Source organism: Equus asinus, chromosome 1, assembly GCF_041296235.1.
Source record: "Equus asinus isolate D_3611 breed Donkey chromosome 1, EquAss-T2T_v2, whole genome shotgun sequence".
In the NCBI taxonomy this organism is placed as follows: Eukaryota; Metazoa; Chordata; class Mammalia; order Perissodactyla; family Equidae; genus Equus; species Equus asinus.
Genome location: NC_091790.1, coordinates 192959389 through 192982422, shown reverse-complemented (window position 1 = coordinate 192982422; position 23034 = coordinate 192959389). Strand labels below are relative to the sequence as shown.

Sequence of the window (23034 nt, the reverse complement as noted above, 5' to 3'; positions counted from 1 at the left end):
TGGGCAGCCCATCCCAGGCTTAGAAACTTCCAGCTTAGGCTGGAGGGTTTCCTGTGCAGAGCACGATGTTTCACATAGAACAAGGAGAGCTGCCTCCAAATAGGAGGCAAATGAGGTTGCACTCCTGAGTTTCTGGTTCTCTGCCGTCTGCATGTTAAGTAAGAACCCCCGCCTCGCTCAGAGCTGTGGACCCATCCTGTGGTTGACCCTTCTCAACAAACGCAAAGTTAAAAAAGAATTCAAGGTTTGACTGAGGTGGCTAGAGCGTCCCTAAGTCAGGCACGAAAACGATTCTCACAACGCAAGTCTTACTGCTCACATTTGAAAACCCGCATGTTTTAGTTTACTCAGTGTTTTAGTTATATCAGAGACTCTAGGTGAGCAAGTTTTCAAAAGCTGTCGGTGGAGAGGTACCAGCTACAGGGGTAGGGGGACAATTTTGTGGCCAACCTGCCGAGGCCCCCTCTCTCCTCAGTAGATGCCAGCAGGCAGGTCCCTGTGGCCCCAGCACAGGTGACCCGACCCCCCTGGAGCTCTGAATGGAGTCTTCCTTTCCGGGGAGCTCTGCGATGAGCTGATACATGCCTGTTCTTCTCGGTAATGGGGTGCTGCCACACATGCAGACGGTAATCAGGTTTCCAGTGACTAATTTGCCTCAGAACTTTAGTAATCTTTGCCAGAGCTGAGGGCTTTGTGGTTCCACAGGAACTCGTCCTAAGATTCCAACAACCATGTGGTGAGAGGATGAAGGCAGCCCTTGGAGGGGCTACATGTGGGGCAGCCAGGCCCTGGGTTTTTTTTTTTTGGTTCTGGATAAAACCATGACCGAATCCATCACATGGCTTTAGATGCGACTCTTGTGAGTTGATGGAGTGGCTGGACCTGTGCCTGGAGAGGTGACCCCTGTGTTGCCTGTAAGGACCTGAGGGCTGGCACCCACACCCCACACACATACAGCCACTACCACCTTCCACCTACACTCCACGTACAAGCGGTGGAACCTGGGAATGGGCATGCCTGCAGCCTGACCCACTCTCCACGCTGTTATTTTGGACCAGAACTCAGAGCTCCCCACAGCAGGTTTGGTGACTGGACACATCCTCTCCGTGCCCCCATCCAGCTAAACCAGTCTGCCATGGGCCTGAGACCACTGTCCCTCTTATCACCCTTCCCACAGCTTCCCTGACTCCCGGCCTTGAGCGGAGGCTGGGAATCAGAAGTCCTACTGCTGCTTATGACCATTTCTGCTGAGTCATGCGGACCCGGCTCCTGTTTCCTCAGATATTAAAAAAGGAGCTGCCCCCATGGCTTCACTGAGAACCCAATGGTAACGGGAGATAACTAAAAATATCTAAAGAATAACCAAGTCCTGAGATACTGGGACAACTGAGGTTCTGTGAAGGCTAGGAAGACTGATTTGGGTTTAACGGTGAACTGTGGTTGCACCACCATGAAGGGACTTCAGGAAGTTCTGAGGGCCCTGATGGAGGCTCAAGGAGTCCATTTGGAAAGTGGGCAAGAAGGAGCAGAGACGCTGCACAGAATGGAGTGCCTCAATAAGTGTGGACAGGAAAGCGTGATGTTAGAACTGCCACACTGGATCTGACCCACAGTCTGTTCAGCCCAGTGTTCTGGAGTTTGAAAAAAAATACTTCATTCAACAATTTTGTGTGTGTGTGTGAGGCAGATTGGCCCTGAGCTAACATCTGTTGCCAATCTTCCTCTTTTTGCTTGAGGAAGATTGTTGCTGAGCTAACATCTGTGTCAGCCTTCCTCTATTTTACGTGGGATGCCTCCACAGTGTGGCTTGATAAGCGATACTAGGTCTGTGCCCAGGATCCGAACCTGTGAACCCCAGGCTGCCAAAGTGGAGCATGCAAACTTAAACACTATGCCACCGGGCTGGCCCCTCGTTCAACAACTTTTGAATTCAAATATTTGCTCAATACCAATGTATGTCAGGGAGTTTCCCGTGTTGTCACCCTACCTCCAGCCAGTGTGCTCTGTCAGTCCCTCATGGGATGCTTACAGCTCACATCAAATTTCAGAGCTGAACCCAGCTTCCCACAGGACAGCCACTCTCCACGAGGCTGTCAAGGACACCCATGCATCAAGCCTGGATTTGTGAGCAGAGATGGGTTCTCGCAGTCGGAAAATGAAGCCATGCGTTATTTAAGTTCCCTCTCACTTAATGTATCAAACTAATATGCTGAGGTATTTTCTGTATCACAAGGGACCATTTGGTAAAAGCTTGCATGGAGTAAGCGTTTAATGTTTACTGAATGAATGTATAATAAAGCCGAATCGCGGAACACTTAAGTAAACACGGCTTATTAGAGGGAAGGCCGCGTGGAGTTGGTAAGGAGAAATCACGCCTCACTAATCTCCTTGAGTTCTTAGAGCAGATAAATAAGCATATGGATAAGAGGGAACCACAGAACCCAATTTAATTTGACTTTCAAAAACCTGTGAGAAAATCCCACTCTAAAGAGTGTTTTTACAAAATTGAGTCACTAAGGATTGTTTTATCATGAATATGGAATTGGCTTAAAGACGATAAACAAGGGTAAAGATAAATGGATACATTCCCAGATGGAAGATGATAAGCATGGGGGTTTCCTAGAGATTTTTGATGGGTCTTTTTATGTGTTTATGAATGACCTGGAAGAGGGAGAGTATATTGCATCTCCAGGTTCAGGTAATACCCGGTTCTTCTGGGGAGAATGTCAAGTTGATGGAGATTCAATTCAGTTTGAACAAGAATATACTAGATACTAAATGGTAGTTATCTGTTTGGCCCACGGGGTATAAAAAAGAAGTACAAGCCTTAAAGAGCTAATCAAGTTACGGTGAAAGGCATACCTTCATTTAACTGTAAATAGTAGAAGGCACAGTGGGATCACTTGTGAAAATAAGTGATGCGATGATAAATGCTGTAAGAGTTCAGACAGGGGACAGTAAATATGGATTGAGGCTTCACGGAGGAGGCAGAATCTGAGGAGAGCCTTGAAGAACAGCTAGGGTTTAGATGGGTGCGGGAGAGGTGGAGGATCTTGTTAACAGCAGCCAAGGCACGTTGAGTGCGTGTCTCTCCCGCTTCTAAGGCAGGGCTTGTCTGCGTGATCTCATTTAGCCTCACAACAGCCCAGTAAGGCAGGTCATATCCTCATTTTCCAAAGGAAGAATGAGAGGCTTCAAGAAGTTAAGTAATTCCCTCAAGCTCATCTTGCTAGTAAATGCAAGACCCACTGTCCTGCTGCCTCCAGTTCTAGTGGGAGTGTCAGCGTGAGCCAAGGCACAGGGGCAGGGCTTTCCAGAGCAGGTTACAGAGAGAATGGAGGGGCCTGTCCAGCTAGAGCGATGCTTATATTGGGGAGCAGTGAGAGCCCTTAAATCTCATCTGGAAACTAGAACTTTATCCTGAGGGTACTGTGTTGAGTGGAAGAAGGAAATTGGAACCATATTCTGGAGTTTGGGGCCTACAGATTGTCCAAGGGGTGGAGAAAGTAAGGGAGGACAGACAAATGGTTTGGAGGAGAAATTGACTGAAGCTAGGACAACTTTGTTTTGTCTCCCCTGCTTGAACACGTGTGTTGAGTATATGTCTGCTCCTACCTAGCACGTTAATTAGAATGCAGCCCCCTTCCAGGTCAGCTGTTGGGGTCTCATGCCCTGGTGACATCCTGGGTGTCATGTAAGGAGACATACGGCTGCCACATCTCATCTCACTGCCCAGGGATTAAGGCCTGCTCAAGAACCATGGCAGGTTCTCCGAGTGCCTTTGCTGCCCACTCGGACGCGGCTTGGTGGTCCAGGCCCTTTGACTCACTGGCTTCCCCCACTGCTTTCTTTTTTTTTAAAGATTTTATTTTTTTCCTTTTTCTCCCCAAAGCCCCCAAGTACATAGTTGTATATTCTTCGTGGTGGGTCCTTCTAGTTGTGGCATGTGGGACGCTGCCTCAGCGTGGTTTGATGAGCAGTGCCATGTCCGCGCCCAGGATTCCAACCAATGAAACACTGGGCCGCCTGCAGCGGAGCGCGTGAACTTAACCACTCGGCCACGGGGCCAGCCCCTTCCCCCACTTCTTTAATCAAAATTCCGTGCTGAATCTGCTGGGGCAACAATCTACAACTGCATTTAATGGTCAGACTCAGTCTCTAAGACTTCGACACCACACAAAACCTTTAGGGGCCTTTGAACAGAAGAATAACATAATGTTTGGGGAAGAGAACCTAGAGGCAGCAGAGAAGTCATTAAATTTCTACAATTCCTTCAGCCCTTCTGACGTGATGGAGTTAGCAGGCGAGGCAGTCATCTCCCTCCAGGTCACCTCTTTGTGGTGGTTATGTGGTGTCTGGAATTGGGCATGATGCTCTGGAGCTGGAAGATGAGCATGTTTTGGGTGAGCAACTAACTACTCAATGAAACCTTGATAATCTAGAAAGGTCACCTGAGGCAGTTGTTATAGTAGTGGCAGTAAAAAGAGCCCTGGACTTGAGTTGGGAGATGAAAAATGAACCCCTGCTCTTCTTCCTATTAGTTGTGTGATCAGCGTTGTTACTTAACCTTGCTGAGTGTTAGTTTCCTTGTCTATAAAATAGAGGTGATAGCTGTATCAATCTCATAAGTTCTCATGAAATTTAACGAGAAAAAGCCACTCTGGGTGGCTCAGCCAGAAGAGAGTGCAGGGGGGCTATGCTAATTAAGACTCAGCCCCAGGGATCTCCCATCTAATAAGCCGTCCTCTGTCCCCATTCTGGACGGCGCAGTGTCTCCCATCATAGTAGCACTCACCACACCATATTGTCCTGGCCTCTTTGCCTGTCTGCCTCTGTCACTAGACTGTGAGCTCCTTGAGGGCAAGACTGAGTCTTCTTTCTCTTCATGATCAGCACCTAGACAGTGCCTGGCATATGGCAGATGTGCACAAGTTTACCAAATAACCAAGAAAAGAGCGAAGACATTACCTACTATGCCTTTAAGAATGGAAGATGAGTTTAATTTGACCAAAAGAAAAAACAAAGTTTGGCGCATAGTGATTCTCTGAATTCTCACAAGCAAGTGCTTATTAATTCACTTTGGACTCTTTCCAAGAATCAAGATAGAGGTCATTCTTCTGCTCTGCTAGAATTCCTATCTCCCTATTTTTGGAAAATATGGACGACACTGTCCTCTGCCACTTGCTGTCACCTCTTCCATTCTTTGGGATTTCTCATCAAAGGTAAAAAGGATATGTACTTTCTAAAAAAAATGGAATATGCACATCCTCTAGTGGAGTGGAGATTTGAACTGACATAAGGGACCCTCCTTCAGGCTCCTCCTGCTACCTTGGGACGCATTTCCCTGTAATATGGTTTGTCTTCCCTTTCTGGCCTTAAGACTTTTATACTGTCTGGGAAAGATGTAAGTGCAAGGGGCTCAAAATGTTGCTTTCCCTTTGGCATTTATTAACTTTGCTCAGTCTTCCTCAGTCACTTGACCTGTGCCCTCTGGATTCCTCTGGCTTTGAACACAGCTTTAAAAAACCCTCCTGGTTTTAGTGTTTTTATTAGCCATGACTTCTCTTGAGCTTTAGCTTTCTTGAAGCGTTTTTTAAATGTAAATGCTGTTCTTTTGTACCAGTCCTGTACATCTCTTTTGAAAACCTGAACTCACTGGGGAGCTCAGTTTTGAGTTGAACTGATCTAACCCCGATGAGAGGCCCAATCACGTTCCTGTTGGATGGTATCTGTGGTCCTTGCATCTTAGAATGATTCCCCATCCATCCATATGCAAAAAGAAAACTACATACCATTCTGTTGGTAAAGTTACTGAAGTTCTCAACCAACACCTGCTTGATCATGTCTGGCTCAGAGATGACGATAACCATGCGACGACCAAAATAGTACCTGGGAGGAAGAAAAAAAATCACTTTAAAATGTGTTGTATTTATCTACCCATTTATCCTTTCCAAAAAGAATTCACAGTGGCCTAGAATGGAGGATAAAAGATAAAGAGGAAGTAAAGATGTGGAGAAGAACAGGAAATACATGTGCTGATCATGAGAGACAGTATAGCTGTGATGATCTGACATCAAATTTCATTCCACAAACATTTATGGATTCCCACCTTGTCCCTGGAGACTCTGGGATGAATAAGACACAGTCCCTGCTCCTAAGGAGCTCGAAGCCTGATGGGAAAGAGATCTGTAAATGTAAACACAGTGCTAAGGAATTCATAAGATCCAGTAGTAAGACCAAGAAGGAGAATGGCAGAGGTCAGCATTGTCCATAGTTTCCAAAAGTGGAGAGAAAGACATTCTAGGAAGAGAAGACTCATAACTTTTGTATTGATTCTTAGAGAAAGTCTAAAGTGAGTTAATAAACAGATGCTTGCGAGAATTCAGGAAAGATTAAACCTGTTGGTGAAGGACTGAACATCTCGTTGCCAAACTTATATCTGAAGGAGCTCCGTGGATACTGATGACATTTATGAAGACATGGAGGAGAAGATGCGCCAGTCAGCTGGTGGTGGTGAACTCTAACCAGAGGCAATGCTTAAGGACATGTCTTGTTATATTTGTTAAAGTACTGAGGACATAAAAGCAGCCAAGACGTAGTCACAGCCTTCAAGGGTCTCACAATCTGGTGGGAGTGACAATTGGAAAATCAGCATACAGTGTGACATCTGGCAAGCATGGGTGACATTGGAGGCACACTCAACTCAGTGCTTGGAGAAGAGAGAATGAAGGCTTCCCAGAAGCTACTTCCCAAACTGAGTTCTGAAAGATAAACTGGAGTTAGTCCTGGCGGAGGGTGTACCAGGCAGAGGAATCTACTGTCCAACTGTCCAGGGATGAGCCTGCTTGAGGAACTAAGAGTCCTCGGCTATCAACTGCATAAAGCAAACCAGAGTGATGACCAGTGGGTCCACTGCATCATGCCATGTTTTTAGTGTGTGAAATTATACTTTCAGGGTGTAATTTGACGGCTGCCATATCTAGCTCAGAGCAGTAAGGGACAGATTTTAAAGAGTAAAGTCACAAGACATGAAAACAACAAAGTTTACTCCGAATTCCTAGTTACTCGGAACTTTTCGTAAGCTAAAAATGGCTTTAATTTTATAACTCCTTTCCTTCTCACTGTCTACGGGAAAAATATTTGTCTGGCGCATATTAGGCACTCAGAAAATATTCGCCTGAGTAATCACATTTTCCAAAGCTGTTGGGGGAATCTTTGGGATACAGGAATTCAATGGAAGTGGTAGAAGGAAAGAAATGATACTAACTAGTTTTTTACTGGTTTTGACCAAGCAGACCAAAAAGAACCCAATGAAGCCATAAACCAATGCTTCTATAAAATTTGTGAGGAGTGTCATGGAATCTTTTGAGAATCTAGTGAAAGCTGTGGACATTCTCCTAAGAAAAGTGGACATTGGCAGCATTTTGTATACAATTCAAGGCGTTCTTGGACTCCTGAAGCCCAGTCTAAAGTAACACTTCTCAAAATTAAAATATGCTTAAAAGTCACCCAGGGTTTGAAGAAATAATGGCTGAAAATTTCTCCAATTTGTCAAAAGACATAAACTTACAGTTTCAAGAATCCCAAATAGGAGAAACTCAAAGAAATCCATGCCAAGACATATTATAATTAAACTTCTGAAAACTAAAAACAGAAAAAAATCTTGAAAGCAGCCAGAGAGAAAAGATGTATTATCTATGAGGAATACCAATTTAAAGGACAGGAGATTTCATATCAGAAACCAAGGACGGGGCTGTCCCCGTGGCCGAGTGGTTAAGTTCGTGCACTCCACTTCGGCGACCGAGGGTTTCTCCAGTTCTGATCCTGAGCACGGACCTTGGACCGCTCATCAAGCCATGCTGAGGTGGCGTCCCACAGAGCAGACCCAGAAGGACATACAGCTAGAATATACAACTCTCTACTGGGGGGGCTTTGGGGAGAAGAAGGAAAAAAAGAGGAAAAAAAACGAAGATTGGCAACAGATGTTAGCTCAGGTGCCAATCTTTAAACACACACACACACACACACACACACACACACACACACACACACACGGAAGCCAGAAGCAATTGGCACATATTTCACATGCTGAAAGAAGAGAATTGTCAATCACAAGTTCTATATCTGGTGAAAACATCCTTCAAGAAAAAAGAGGAAATAACAACATTGTCACATGAAGGAAAACTAAGAGAATTTGTCACTAGCAGATCTACTCCTTAAGAATGGCTAGAGGGGCTCTCCAAACAGAAGGGAAATGAGAACAGAGAAAGCCTGGAACTTCAGAAAGGAAAGAAGAACAACGGAATGGGTAAAATTTATACATTATCCCTCTTATGAGTTTATTAAATTACACTTGATGATAGAAGCAAAAATTATAACACTATCTAATGTGGTGTTCAGTATACTTAGAAGAAATACTTAAGATAAATATATTTAAAAATTAATAAAGGAAAAGGGATCAAAATGGAAGTAAGGTTTGCCCATGTCACTAAAAGGGATAAAGCATCAATACCAGTAGACAGTGACAAATTACAAATGTATATTTATGCAACCACTAAGAAAACTATACAAAGTGATATACAAAAAATTTTTAATGTCAGAATCTAAAAAATGTTCAAATAATTCACAAGAAGGCAAGAAAAGTGAAACAAGAAATAGAGGAATAAAAGAAAACAAACACATTACTATATTATAATTATAAATATAATGAAATAATTAGATAACATATCAAAATTGGTGGTTGCTGGGGCTGGCCCCGTGGCCGAGTGGTTAAGTTCGCGCGCTCCGCTGCAGGAGGCCCAGTGTTTCGTTGGTTTGAATCCTGGGCGCGGACATGGCACTGCTCATCAAACCACGCTGAGGCGGCGTCCCACATGCCACAACTAGAAGGACCCACCACGAAGAATATACAACTATGTACCGGGGGGCGGGGAAAAAAAATAAAATCTTAAAAAAAAAAGAAATTGGTGGTTGCAGCTAAAGCAAACAGTGCTGAGAGAGAAATTTATAGCACTAAGTACTACCCTAGAAAAGAGGAAAGATCTTAAATGAATAATCTAAGTTTCTTTCTCCAGAAACTAGAAAAAGAAGAGCAGAAAACCTAAATCAAGAAGAAGGAAGGGTATAAAAAAGAAAAGAACAGGCATCAACGAATTTGAAAGCAGAAAAACAATAGAAAATTAATGAAACAAAAAACTAGTTCTTTGGAAAAAAAGTCTGTAAAATTAATAAACATCTAGCAAGACTGACAAAGATAAAAAGAGAGAAGATACCAATATCAGGAATGAAGTAAGATGTCACCACAGATCATGCAGCCATTAAAAGGATAAGGGACTACTACAAATAACTTTACAGCATTAAATTTGACAGCTTGACAACTACAAACTACTGAATCTCAAACAAAATAAAATAAACAACCTGAATCCTGTAACCATAAAAGAAATTGAGTTCATAATTTTAAATTTCCTGGAAAAAAATCTCCCAGCTCAGATGGTTTCAGTGGAGAATTCTACCAAACATTTAACAGAATTAACACAAAATAAAAGAAGAAGGAGCACCTCCCAACTCAATTTGTGAGGCTAGTATTACCCTGATATCAAAACCTGAAAAAGACAGTACAAAAAAAAGAAAGCCATAGACCAATATCCCTTATGAACTTAGGACATAAAAATCTTCAACATAATATCCGCAAATCAGATCCCAAACTCGATCAATATAATCTGCCATATAAACTGCATAAAAAAGAAAAGCTGTATGATCATATCAGTTGATGTAGAAAAAGCATTTGATGACATCCAGCACTCATTCATGATAAAAATTCTCAGGAATGGAGGGGAACTTTCTCAACTTTATAAAGAGTATCTACAAGAAACCTACAAAAAATAACTAACATTATAGTTAATGGTGAAAGACTGAATGCTTTCTCCTAAGATTGGGAACAAGGCAAGGATGTCGACTCTCACTACTCTTATTCAACATAGTACTGGAAGTTCTAGCCAGGGCGACAATAAGTCAAGGAAAACAAATTAAAAGCATATAGATTGAAAAGGAATAAATAAAATTCTGCCTAATTTCAGATGACATGATTGTCCACATAGAAAATCCTAAGGAATAAAAAAAATCCTGGACTAATGAGTCCAGCAAAGTTGCAGGATTCAACATCAATAAACACACATATTTAGCATTTCTATATACTAACAATGAACGTGTGAAAGCCAAAATTAAAACAGAATTCCATTTACAACGCTGATGGAAGAAATCAAAGAAGACCAAAATAAATGGAGAGATATGTCATGTTCATGGATTGAAAGACTCCACATTGTAAAGATGTCAGTTCTCTCAAAACTGATCTATAGGCTTAATGCAATTCCTATCAAAGTCACAGTAAGAATTTTTGCAAGCCTAGAAGAGGTTATTCTAAAATTTAAATGAAAAGGCAAAGGACTTATAATAACTGAATCAATTTTGAAAAAGAAGACTCAAGCAGGAGGATTCATTCCACCAGATTCCAAGACTTGGCTACACTAGTCAAGACTGTGTAAAATTGGCTGAGAGATAAACACATAGATGAATGGAACAGAATAGAGACGCCAGGAATAAACCCACACAAATATCCTCACCTAATTTTTGACAGAGAAACAAAAGCAAATCAATGGAGGAAGGATAATCTTTTCAACAAGTGATGCAGGAGCAATTGGACTTACATAGGCAAAAAATGAACATCACACCTTATACAAAAATTAACTCAAGATGGATCATGGACATTAAATTAAAACACTAAACATGGACATTAATTAAAACATTAAACTATAAGCCTTTTATAAGAAAATCTTTGGGATCTAGGATTAGGCAAAGAATTCTTATACTTGACACCAAAAGTATAATTCATGAAACACAAAGATTGATAAATTAGACTTCATCAAAATAAAAATATTTTACTCTGAAAGACCTTCTTCAAAGATAAAAAGACAAGCTATATACTGGGAGAAAATATTTGCAAACCACATATCTGACACAGGACTTGCATGTGGAGTATATGAAGAACTCTCAAAACTCGACAGTTAAAATACAAACAATTCTATTAGAAAATGGGCAAAAGACATGAACAGACATTTCACTGAGCAAGATATACAGACGTCAAGTAAGCACATGAAAAGGTGTTCAATATCACTAGCTATTTGGGAAATGTAAATTAAAACCACAATGAGCTATCACCAGACATCTATTAGAATGGCAAAAATAAAAAAAGAAATCAAATGCTGAAGAGCGTGTGGAAAAACTGGATCATTCATACATTGCTGGTGTGGATGTAAAATGGTACAGCCACTTTGGAAAATAGTTTGGCAGTTTCTTATAAAACTAAGCATGTACTTACCGTATGACCCGCAATAGCACTCTTGGGCATTTGTCTCAGAGAAATAAAAACTTATGTTCAACCAAAACATGTATGTGAATGTTCATAGTAGCTTTATTCATAAGAGACAAAAACTGAAAATAACTCAAATGTTCTTCAATGGGTGGATGGTTAAACTATGGTGTATCCATACAGTGGAACACTATGCAGCAATAAAAAAGGACAAACTGTTGATACATGCAATGACTTGGATGAATCTCAAGGAAATTATTTGAGTGAAAAAAAAGCCAATCTCAAAAGGTTACATACTATATGATTCCATTTATATAATGTTTTTGAAATAACAAAATTATATAGGTGGAGAATAAGTTAGCTTCCAGAGTTAGGAATGGGGTTAGTGATGTGTTGGTGTGGCTATAAAGGGTCGCTCTAGAAAGCCTTGTGGTGATGGGACAGTTCTGTATCTTGGCTGCAGTAGTGGTTACACAAATCTACACATGTGATAACATTACACACACACGAATGATAAAATCTGAATAAGCGTTGTGGCTTATACCAATGTCAATTTCCTGGTTTTGATAACGTACTCTAGTTATGCAAGAGGTTACCACTGGGAGAAATTACCATTGGGTAAAGGGTACACAGGACCTCTCTGCACATTTTTTCTCAGCTTCCCGTGAATCTATAATTATCTCCAAAAAAATTTTTTAAGTTACCTGGGAGCTTAATGAACTACGGAGTCACAGCTCTGCTCCTCACCAAGTCAGATCTAGGAGCTTAGGAGTCTGCATTTTGACAGGCTTTCCAGATTCCGATGCCAGAAGACTAATCCTGCACTCTGAGAAAGGCTGTGCCAAGGCAGGGGCTTTCAGCCTCAGTGGCAGGTCAAAACCGTCTTTTGAGCACCCAGAAAATAATGATGCATGGCCCCACCCAGACCTACCTGATCAGAGCATCTGGGGTGGGACCCAGCCCCCTCTAATTTTAACAAGATCCCCAGGGGGATCCTAATGTGATTGACGGTAACCAGGTTGGGGACCCACAAACCTCAAATTAAAAACCCTGCTCTATATTTAACCAAAGTGCATGCCCATTCTCATTTCCCTAAATTCTTAGATCTAAAAGGAAAGCATTTCCACTGGGGTGCCAACATATTTTGGTAATATATTTGTATTGATTTAGTTATTATCAAAATAATTTTATACATAACCTGGATTTTCAGAAAACCAAAATAATACTTCTACATTCAAATGAAAGTTGTCCTTCCAAGTGGTCACCTTGGGAGTCTTTGTGCATTTTTCTAGTAATATTGCTCACGCTAAAAACAATTTTGTCACAATTCCTTTAGAATTGCTTCAGAGCTGGTTTATGAACCTCGTGAGAAAACTGGCCCCATTTTACATGTAAATTGTGTAATCTTGTGAATTTATATTTACACACACACTCATAGTTTGAGGAGCTCCTGGAAATATCTTGAACAGAGAAACATGTAAATGAAGCTGTTTTTTTCAGGCCTTCCCTTTGGGTGCGGGGGATGGCCCCACTGGTTGTCTCCCTGGCCCTCCTTAGGGAAGCACCCTCCCCCATTCTTCACAGTTCTTGAAGATCTGTCAATGATAGCACCCTGTCCTTCTGGTCATGGGGATGGACTCACCATCCAGGCTTGGCCAATCCTAGTATCTCATCTCCTTGGCAACAGTGACTGGTCCACGGGGTGGACACATGACCCAGTCAGGGTCAGTCAGAATCCTTCACTGGATGTATACATGGAGGCTGTGAGGGGGTAGGGGGAGAGCTCTGTCTTTCTCCTGGAGCTGCTGAACTAGGAATATATGAATCCAGGGCTGTTCGTGGCCATTTTTCTACCACATGGTGAGAACTGTCTGCAGAAGGAGCTAACAGGGGCAGGCAGATTTAAGACATCAGAGAGAGTGTTGAGGAAATACAAAGTCTGGTTCAAGGCTCTACCTCCCGCATCTTCACTGGATCCTCCAAGCTAAAGTTAGTGTGTGTGTGTCAGTTCGTTTGAGTCAGGTCTCTATTATTTGTAATCCAGAAGTTCTAACTAATATGGCCCCCCTTTTCCTTCTCAACCTTGTGAATACTGGATGCCATTCTGCGTCTCAAAACATCCTCCCCCAAGAGGATCTGATCTCAGTTTTGTACCTTGGTGTGAATGTTTGGTGATGTCTTACTGCTTCCTGAGATGGAGTGGTATACTGCAAAGCAATACGCACTAGAGCTCAGGAGGCTGGATCCGGGATCATCCAGCCCTGCACCTCACTCAGACAGCCCTCGGGGGCAGGTCCCGAATGCCCTGCACTTCAGCTTCCTTGCCTCTGAAATGTGCGAGTAAACTAGGCAATCTCTGCAGTTTGCTGTAGCTTTAAATCCTATAATTGCTGTGAATTAGAAAGGAGATTAAAGTATGATATTTGAATTTTAAGTCTACTCTCCACAGGGTGTGAAGGAACTTCCTATATCATTGAAGTATTTGAATGGGTCGAGGACCCTTCTCAGAACCTTTGAAGTGACCACAGTTATGAGTGTTAATTGAATGTTTCCTGCCTGCCAGGTCTTGTGCTAAGAGCATTGCCTGGATTATCTCACTTAAGCCTCATAGAAAATGGATGGGGTAGTTATTATACCCACTTTTCAGAATAGGAAACTGAGACTTAGAGAGGTTAAGTTAGTTGCTGGGACTTGACCCCAGTCTGACAGCTGCCAAAGCCTGGGCCCCTCACTGCTAACCACACTGCCATCTACTCAACAGACACTCTTCTCCCAGGTGGGCCCTGTCTGCGGAGCAGCTCCAGTGCTGAATAGGCGTGCAAGAGAAAACAGCCCGGCCTCCAGCTGTGCAGACTGTGTCTTTTAAAGGTGGAAATTCAGAGCAGCTTCTTGTTTAATGGACCAGAAACCCCAGCCCAGTTACGAAGGTAAATTCTTGCTTCCCTCTACCCCAAGTGTATACATAGTCACCTTTTGGGACAAAAAATTCTTAGCCAGTTATTCGTTTAAATTTATTTATGCACATAAGAATTTGTTTATTCAACTCCAAAGCACCTGGTTGAAGAGGAAATTTAGGCAAATCAGTAAAGTATTGTGCAGACAAAAATAACACTTGCTTGACTTGTTTAATTAGCAGTTTTCTTTTTGTAAAAAAACCTGACCAGTCAGTTCAACAAAAATAGTTCACAACTGCCTTCCAGGAACCAAGGCAGGGTAGACTGCTGGTACTAGCCTATGGCTGGCCCTGTTCCAGAGGGGCTGCCCCTGTCAGGGGCGAGCGAGCTATAAAGGCTGTTTACTGGGAGGCACCTACGGGCGCGGCCACAGAAGGATGTCCAAGCTACACAGTGGAATAGAAAAGCACACTGTAACATAGCACGTATAGTTGTGGAAATAAGTAATAGTCTATCTGACTATTACTTCGTTCATTCAATAAGCATTTATAGAGCACATACGCTGTGGCAGGCACTGTGCTGGGTGTGTTAGTAACATCCCTGGAAAAATCGAGAGGAATCTAGAGGAAGATGTATTAGACAGGGCGCATATCTGGAGGACTAAATTGTGGGGGACTTTGACTTGTCATGTTGTGTGTTTCTTTAATGTTCCAGTATTTTATAATGAGCGCATGTGACTTTTGTAATAAGAAAAAGAAAAAAACCAAGGGATTTCTCAGTGGATTGGCCTCACAGACTGGTCTGTCAAGAGTCTGGGTGGGGGTTGGCCGTGGTGCAGCTGCCAGGGCTCGGGTTCAAGGTCCTGCCCTGTGATTTAACAGTGGTGTCCCCTTGAGCAAACCACAACCTTCCTGAGCCCGTTTCTTTGATGTGTTCCTTTGAGGGTCAGATGAGAAACACGAGGATGATTTGTCCACAGTGAAATTTTAGGCAAATGCTGGTCGTGATAACCTCCCCATCAGAAGTGAAGGGCCCTGCACACCCCGGCAGGTGGGCCACACTTGAGAGGTCATGCTGACACCCCCCACAGACACACACATTTGCAGAAGGGGTCTGAACGTACGTCTGTCTGACAGCGCAATGGAGAAGGTACAGCCTGTGGAGTCCTGGGGATCTGTCCCTGCTCGGCTCATTGAGGCATCTTGCTATCCAACCTGTCAGTGGATCAGGGGCAGCTTCAGTTAGCTGAGTGGCAGAGCAGATTCCAGCTGCTAGGGTTACTTTTCTTGAGGAGCCAGTGACAGAGTCACAGGCCCTTGGAGTCTGGAGGTGCCTCCTCCGACTCCCATCTGTCACTCCGAGCAGGGTGTGCCCTTCTGCGTGGGAAGCCTCAGGGCGCTCATGCCTTGGGGCTGGCCCTGAACTCACAGAGCTCTACAGAGCTTGATGGACTGAAGCAGCCCTGTTTCAGGCCTTCTCCTCTCTGGGGTGCCTGGGGTCTGTTCGCCTCCTTTCTCCTGCCCTAGTCAGACTCCGGCTAGGAGGGTGTCTGGTCCCTCACTTCCCAGATGCACTTTGGACCTCTCACTTAGAGATTTATGTCTCCATCATTCTGGCTTGCCTTCCTGACTTGCTGCTTGTCTACACACGGGCCCCGACTCAGTTATCTGCCTAAGACTTTGTAAAATACAAATCTGATTGTCACCTCCTTATTTAAAACCTTTCAGTGGTTTGTCACCATCAAGGCCAAAGCCTTTGGGAGTCTTTAGTATGGCATACAATGTCCTTCACAACTAGCCCCTGCCTTACTCTTTGGCCTCGTCACTTCTTATTTCCCATCACCCTAAGCGCCAGTGCTGACGATCAACCTGAGTTACTGAAACCCTCCATCCTCCCTTACCTCCATACCTCTGCACATGCTGTTCCCCCTGCCTTCCTGGAACAGCACTCCTTTTCCTCTTGCCTGGTTAACTCCTGATGGTTCTCCACGAATTCTAATTGTATGTTTTCTTGGCTGACTTTTCAGTTGACTGTGACTGCTTTAAACACAGGACCCTTGTCTTATTTACCTTTTATGTCTAGCATTTACTAGTATTGGGTGTGCAATAAAAATTCCATAATGTTAATGGGGCATGCTGTATTCCAGTCCCAACCTCTAATGCCGCTGGGTTCAGTTCCCGTCTCTCTCACCAGGACCACTGCAGTAGCTCCCAAGAGGCCTCTCTGCCTCCAGACCAACTCTCTGCTCAAGGCCAAATCTACCTTTGTGAAACAGAAGCTGACTATGTTGTCCCATTCATGCTAAACCTCTAACGGCTCTCCATTGTTTGAAGCGACAGGTCCAAGCTTATTGGCCTGTAATGAGGGGCCCAGCAGGAGCTCCCAACCTTTCTCTGCCCTACGCTTCTTCCTCCAAGATTCCCAAGCTTTCTCAATTCACAGCACTTATGACAACCTTAATGACTCAGTAATTTTTCATATTCCCCCAAGGCCAGAAGAAGTACATAACAGTCTCGTTTTTAAGCAGATAAGTCCAAACAACTTAATAATTATTCATGTTTTAACAACTTAGAGGACATTTGAAAAACGAATACACAAAAAAATGAGAGTAGTTTTCCCAGTGACCAACAGATGTCACTGTGTTCTCCATGAATATTTAGAATATCCCAGGAAGCCCCTGTGGATTTCCTGTGGCACCCTGGGATGCCTCGGCACACAGTTTGGGAACCAGCCACACACTGTTGCTACAAGAAGCTATTTGTGGTTCCCCAAATTTGCAGTACCTCTCCATGCCCCATTCCTTCCCACTCGATAGTCGCTCTAAAGTCACAGTCTGCATCTTGTTAGGTTGGAAAACATTTCTGACAGTCCGGTCACCTGTCCCCTCTTCTGTGGAGCCTTCTCAGACCCTTCCATCCTCACAGTTTTCATAGCACGTGGTCCATTCTTCCGCTGATTTGCATCTCACTCTTTTATTTATTGACAGGCTCCTGACTACTCTGAATTCTTTGAGGACAAAGCCCTATCTTATTTTCCTTGCATCTTCAAGAAGCTAGCAGAGTGCCTCACACATAGGAGTCAATGGAAGGATGGTTTTGAGTTTTCCTTTCTAGTTCTGGGAAACCACTTCTTATCCTCCTGACTTCCCAGTTTCTGCTACTGGTAGATTTAAAGCCAGACTTGAAACCTCAGAGCTTTGTTTCTCTTTACGCACCTTTATCCTGCATTCCAAAAGTCACCTGTTCCGTGTTCCTTCTAAAACTTGTGGCCCATCCTTTCTGTTTCTCTTCCACCCCTGTGGCAGAGGTGTCCGCCTGCGGGTCTGCTGTACTGACTTTTTCGCCTGCGTGCCTACCTCTGTGGCTGGTGCTATGAGTCTCAGGTCCGGCTGTGCAGGGTCGCCTGTGGGGGAGCTGAGTGTGCAGAGCTCTCAGATCACCTTCCCACTGCACTCCGCTGGCTCTGCTGAAGACTTCATTAAAATCAAAGTTTCCTTGACATGGTGACACCAAGATGGGCCACTCAGATGCCCCTTCAGGAAGGACTTTTTTCCTTGCTGAGAGTGTGGTCAGCAGAGAGCCTCCAGCCTCCCTTCAGGGTCATGTGATGGCAACTGGCTGATTCATCTTTGACTCTGTGTCCAGCTGTCAGCTTCCTTTGCTCTAACCATTCCCACCCCCAGGTCTTTCTTTAACTGTTCTTACTGAGTAGAACATTCTTCCCTGTTCCTCTTCATCTCCCTGTTGTTCATCCTTCAAGACCACGCTCAAGTACTGCCTCCTCCTAGAAGCCTTCTCTGCCTTCACTGGCCCGTGGTTCTACCCAGTTCACGGCCTCAGGTTGTCTGTTTAATCACGTAGTATCCAGTCTCTGACTCCCTGGCATTCCTGTGCAGCTTGGCCCATGTCTGTGTTTTTCTTCTAAATTAGAGGCCAGATTTCCTCAGGAAAAGAGAAATGAGTGATCCATTTTTTGGAAGAGAGGGGTGGTCTCTCCCACTGCCATCAACTCCGTGCTATACACGTGGTGAAGACTGAAATATCTGTTGAGTGGACAGTGTCTAGGGTGGAGCCAGTGTGCGTTCTTCCTGATGTAGGGGAAAACGTCCCCTCTGACTTTGTGCCATTCGAAGATATGGACACAGACCCTGAGCACAGTCTGGGAAAGGTCATAAAGAGGGGAGAAGGGGACATCCCTCCAAGAAAGAGCTGACAACTGATGGTAGAAAGAGCAATGCATTAGGAGTTGGAACTTGGTGACTCTGGGCCAGTCCCTTGAGTCTTGGGGTCACAGTCTCTACATCTGGTAGATTTCCCAGCTATCCAGGCAGAAAATCAGATCTCACTACCTTCTTGAGGGACCTTCTTAGCTACTGCTGGGCATATGCTCAGTCAGTCCCGAGGTGGGTTTCTAGGTGGTAAGAGTAGGGGGTCAATGAGGACTCGGGTCCAAGATCACACAAGTCAGCCCAGAAAAAGCCAAAGAACCACGACTCCACCAGGGGAGTCCAGGAGACAGAGGGCACCCACCTGTGATCTGCCCTGCCGCCATGCCATCTCCTGAGCTTCCCTCACCCAACTTATCCCAGCCACACCCATGGAAAACATGCAAATACGTGCTCTGTGATAGCCCCCCAACCACAGCAATGGCTTGGTGTGTGGATGGTGGCAGGGTCCTACCAGAGGGCCTCATGCCCCCGAGCAAAGATCCCAGGCCTGGTGGCCAGCAGACACGGGTTCAAGCGATGCTCCACTTTCCATGAGTTCATGGCTCACGAACTTCATAGCTTCTCCCCTGACCCTCAGCTTCTTCATCCATAAGAGGAAGTAGCGCTTCTACTCCTGACGAGTTACGACTACGACAAGCTACAGTAAAGCTTTCTCAAACAGAGCTATGGCTAAAGGAGGGAATTGGGTGGCAAGGGGGAAAATTATCTGAAACAAACCTAAGACGATAAACCTCTCTATTGAATAGACCGCCCATTTAATTTATTCAGTTAATAAAACTTATTCCCCAGAGGCAGACAGGCAGAGGTAAGCTACAAACCAATCTGCCTGTGTGAGCATGAGTATATATGTATATCTCATAACAATAAAAAAAGAGTAATTAAGAGATGTATTGAAGTGTATAGAAATCCTGAAGGACACTGAAGAGTCCAATTCAAGTTACCATCCTTGGTGCAAATTTAATTCAGTAGGGAATAGATAAATAAAAATAAAGAAAAAACAAATTCAGAACAGTTGTTAGGCAAGCAATTTTTTTCACAGTAAGAATCATAAACATGAAGAACAGCCTATAAGGCAAAGCTGTTGATGCAAACAACATCAAGCTACTAAATAAATAGTTAGATGGCACCGCAGGGACAAAGAAACATTAAAATAGTCATTTGGCTGTCCCTGAATATTTGTGCCCACGCAGTTATGCTCAGGCACGTAGATTCTCGGGCATTGGAGGGAGCTGTGTGTGTGTGTGTGTGTGTGTGTGTGTGAGTGGGTGTGTGTCCTCTTATGTAGAATACACGCAGGACGTATATTTGTGTAAGAGTGTATGGCAAAAATCTCCTTTCCCCAAATGACGTGTGGACTCAGAATATGAAGAGAGAGGCTTGACACAAGATAGCATCAGCTCTGAAAAGGCCAGGAGGCTGGAGCAGGAACCCCAGAGCAGCTGTCCTGGCCTAGGTACTAGAGAGCACAGATGTGTGACTCTGAAAAGAGGAGAGTTTAATGGCAAAAGAGTTTTAGACACAGCTGGGGAGAAACAAGAGACGGGAGAAAAAAAATTAAAGCACAGATCATAGTATTTTAGAGAAGGAAGCTTCAAGATATCATTCTCCTCATTTTATAGCTAGGACAACAGAGGTCCAAAGAGGTGAGATGTCTGGGTGGGCACAGCTCGGACATGCGCCATGGCCCTAAAGCTGCCCCTTAGCCTGGAGGAGGTGATGGGGTCAAGATTCCCTGGGGAGGCATGAAAGGCCAGAGACACTCGCCCCTAGGTTTTCTGAGGACCTACGTGCAGGAACTAGTGAAGTTTACTCCAGAGCTGGCTAGGGACAGGCTCCTGAAGTCAGCACTCCCTGGATGCCAGCTGGCTGCAAGAAGACCTTTCCAAGCCTGACCTGAGGAGCAGAAGACTCAAGACTGGCGTCCCTGTTTCTCTGAGAGCACTGATAGTTCCTTTGACTCTCACATCAGACCAGTGAGGTGGCAAGCACTCAAGAATTTTGTAAAGCTGAGGATGATGGTTAAGTCATTCCTTCTGGTCCCGTGGCTGGGAACAGCTGAGCTAGTACCAGAGCCCGATCTGCTCCCAATCCAGTGTTCTTTCTTGTACCCTAGGCAGACCCCCCAAGAGTTGGGCTTGGGGAGAGGGAGAGGTGAGGTAGTAGCCCCGTAAGAGCTGAGTGAATGACCTGAGTGAGTGGAGCCCAGCTAGTGTGTTGTGAGAGGGGACCCTTCCCTTTGTCCGGTGGATCTCAAGATGGCCCGACATGGTAGTGAATCAATTTTGTACTTTTATGGGCTTCCTGTTGGATTGCTGGAGCATGGGTCACTGCTGAGGAAGGATTACAGATCCCTCCACCCAAAGTCTTGATTTTAAGATGAGAGACTTCCCCAATTCCTTTCATTATGGCCCCAGGAAATAATACTAATTACCCAAATCAGCAAAATAATAAGACCTTTCTGTTTGAGGTTTCCTTGGGCACAAATTTGTCCTGGAAGACACGTGCTCAGGGGCAATTCCTTCGGTCATTCCACAGGTATTTCCTGAGTACCTTTTATGTGTCAGGCACTGTCAGGCACTGGGAATATCAGAGAAAGAAGAGACAGAGTGCCTGTCCTCACGGAGCTTGTGTTCTAGCAGGAGAACGGGACAGAAGACAAAGAATTACCTGACCTATTGGGCCAGTGTCCTAAGCCAGGAGTGTTTGGAGTGTCTGAGGAACAACAATAAGGAACAGTGGAACAGAAAAGGCTTTGGATTAATAAGGGAAACTCGTACAGCCCTTCACTCACCTCTTACTAACTACGTATCATTCTCATCTTAAAGTCACTTATGTTTCTGTATAAATTGAGGATAATGCAGTCAGTCCAGCCAAACTTGCAGGTTGCTAGGATGGTCACATGAGATACTGTATTGAAAGGGCAAGACCCAGATAGAGGACTAGAAGACTATTATGGATTAATAAGATTTACTATATAAGTGGCCCCAGGAAACAAAGATATGAATCTTTTATAGTCATAAAAGCAAGATACATGGCCCGTAGAATGTGTACATGGGTCCATAAAAGGCCCCAGGAAAGGATGTCCGCTGCAGTGTTGTTTGCTGGAGGCCCCTGAGTGTCTCCCTCTGGGTGAGCAGACAGGGTAGGATGGATAAGGCACGCTGAGGAGGGATAGGCCCGTAGCTAGAAGCAGTAGACTTGATGCGGACACGGCAGTGTGATGGATCTTCAGAGCATAGTGCCCGGTGAAAACACTGAAGAATAGAATGAGATATATGACACTACCATTGGCATAAGCTAAAGATAATACGCACAAAACGAGAATACACAGTTTGCAAGAACATGGACCAAAAAGAAAATGCACATTAAACACAATGGAATGGTTGTCTGCTGGGGATGGGAAGGGAAATGAGAGAAAGTATGAGGATAAAAGGGAGTAAATAAACAGGCAAAACCTGTGACGGTGTGGTCCTGGTTCTCCTTAGCGCTGCAGAGTAAACACACACACACACACACAACCTTGAAATGGAGGTAATTAGTAATTTCTGGTTGCAACACTGATAATTCATAATGGTGAAGTGAATTATTCTTATCAATGGCTGTTTTTTATGTGGAATTCTTTAGGAGTAAGATGCTATTTATTAGATCAGTGTTTTCTCTCATAGCCTGGTCTTCATATTCTAATCCCAAGAGATATTCTGGAAAACAGAAAAAAGTTCTGTGGTCAGATAAACACTGCATGCTAAATTTCTCACTGGGATATTTTCCAAGCACGTTGTTACATGGAAGGTTCTGAGAAGTCCTACAATAAAGAGACCTGTGTTCCTTTGACTGACCCGATGTTTCCAGCATTTGACCAAGGGGAACTCCCCCCTCTTATTTTCCGTGTAACAATGATTATTCTCAGTGGAAATGGTCCAAATGATGCACTGGGGGAAATTCCACGTTAGGTTGTTAGAGGATGAGAGGCAGGAGAGTCCAATTCCAAGCATAGCCTGGGACTCCCATCCTCCCCTCTTCTTCCTAATGTGCCTGGATGATCCTTAGAGTGCTTTGTTCCTCAGCCGCCTTGGACCCAACGTCTCATTTGTAGCTCCAACTGATTGTGGCAAAGATGGCACTACCTTTCCCACTGCCATGTTTAACCTTGTCACCTAGTGGGCGTGACCATTTTCTCTCCAGAATTCGAAGCCAGCATCAGTGATTAATGTTGAGTAGTCTCTTATTCCTTATAATCAGCCAGTTGTTCAATTCTGCTGCTATAGGACATTTCCTATATAAACTTCTCCTTCTCTTCTCCTTACATTTCTGCCAAATCACTGTTACTACTCACCTGGGCTATTAGAATGGCTGTTGGTTGGTTGGTTTTTTATAAATTCCAACCTCCCCCTCCAGCTCTCACCATGCCCTTCTCTGCTCTGAGTCTCTGCACAACTTCTTTCATATAACCCACTTCCTTAGCATCATTCCTTAGGTCTATCTGCTCTCCTGTACTGCCAAGGTTGTCCACTCAATTGGCATCCCAAACATCACATTTTCCTAGCACA

General features: G+C 44.1%; 1 protein-coding gene across 4 annotated transcripts in view; it reads right to left on the bottom strand.

The window, feature by feature from the left end:
- Window positions 1-23034, bottom strand: part of TBXAS1 (thromboxane A synthase 1) — a 161643-nt gene that overhangs the window by 93993 nt on the left and 44616 nt on the right. For all 4 annotated transcript variants that reach the window (XM_014859250.3, XM_070514549.1, XM_070514552.1 and 1 more), the window contains one exon: window positions 5793-5889. In XM_014859250.3, the coding sequence (XP_014714736.2) occupies window positions 5793-5889 (97 nt within the window). The remainder of the gene's footprint in view (window positions 1-5792; window positions 5890-23034) is intronic.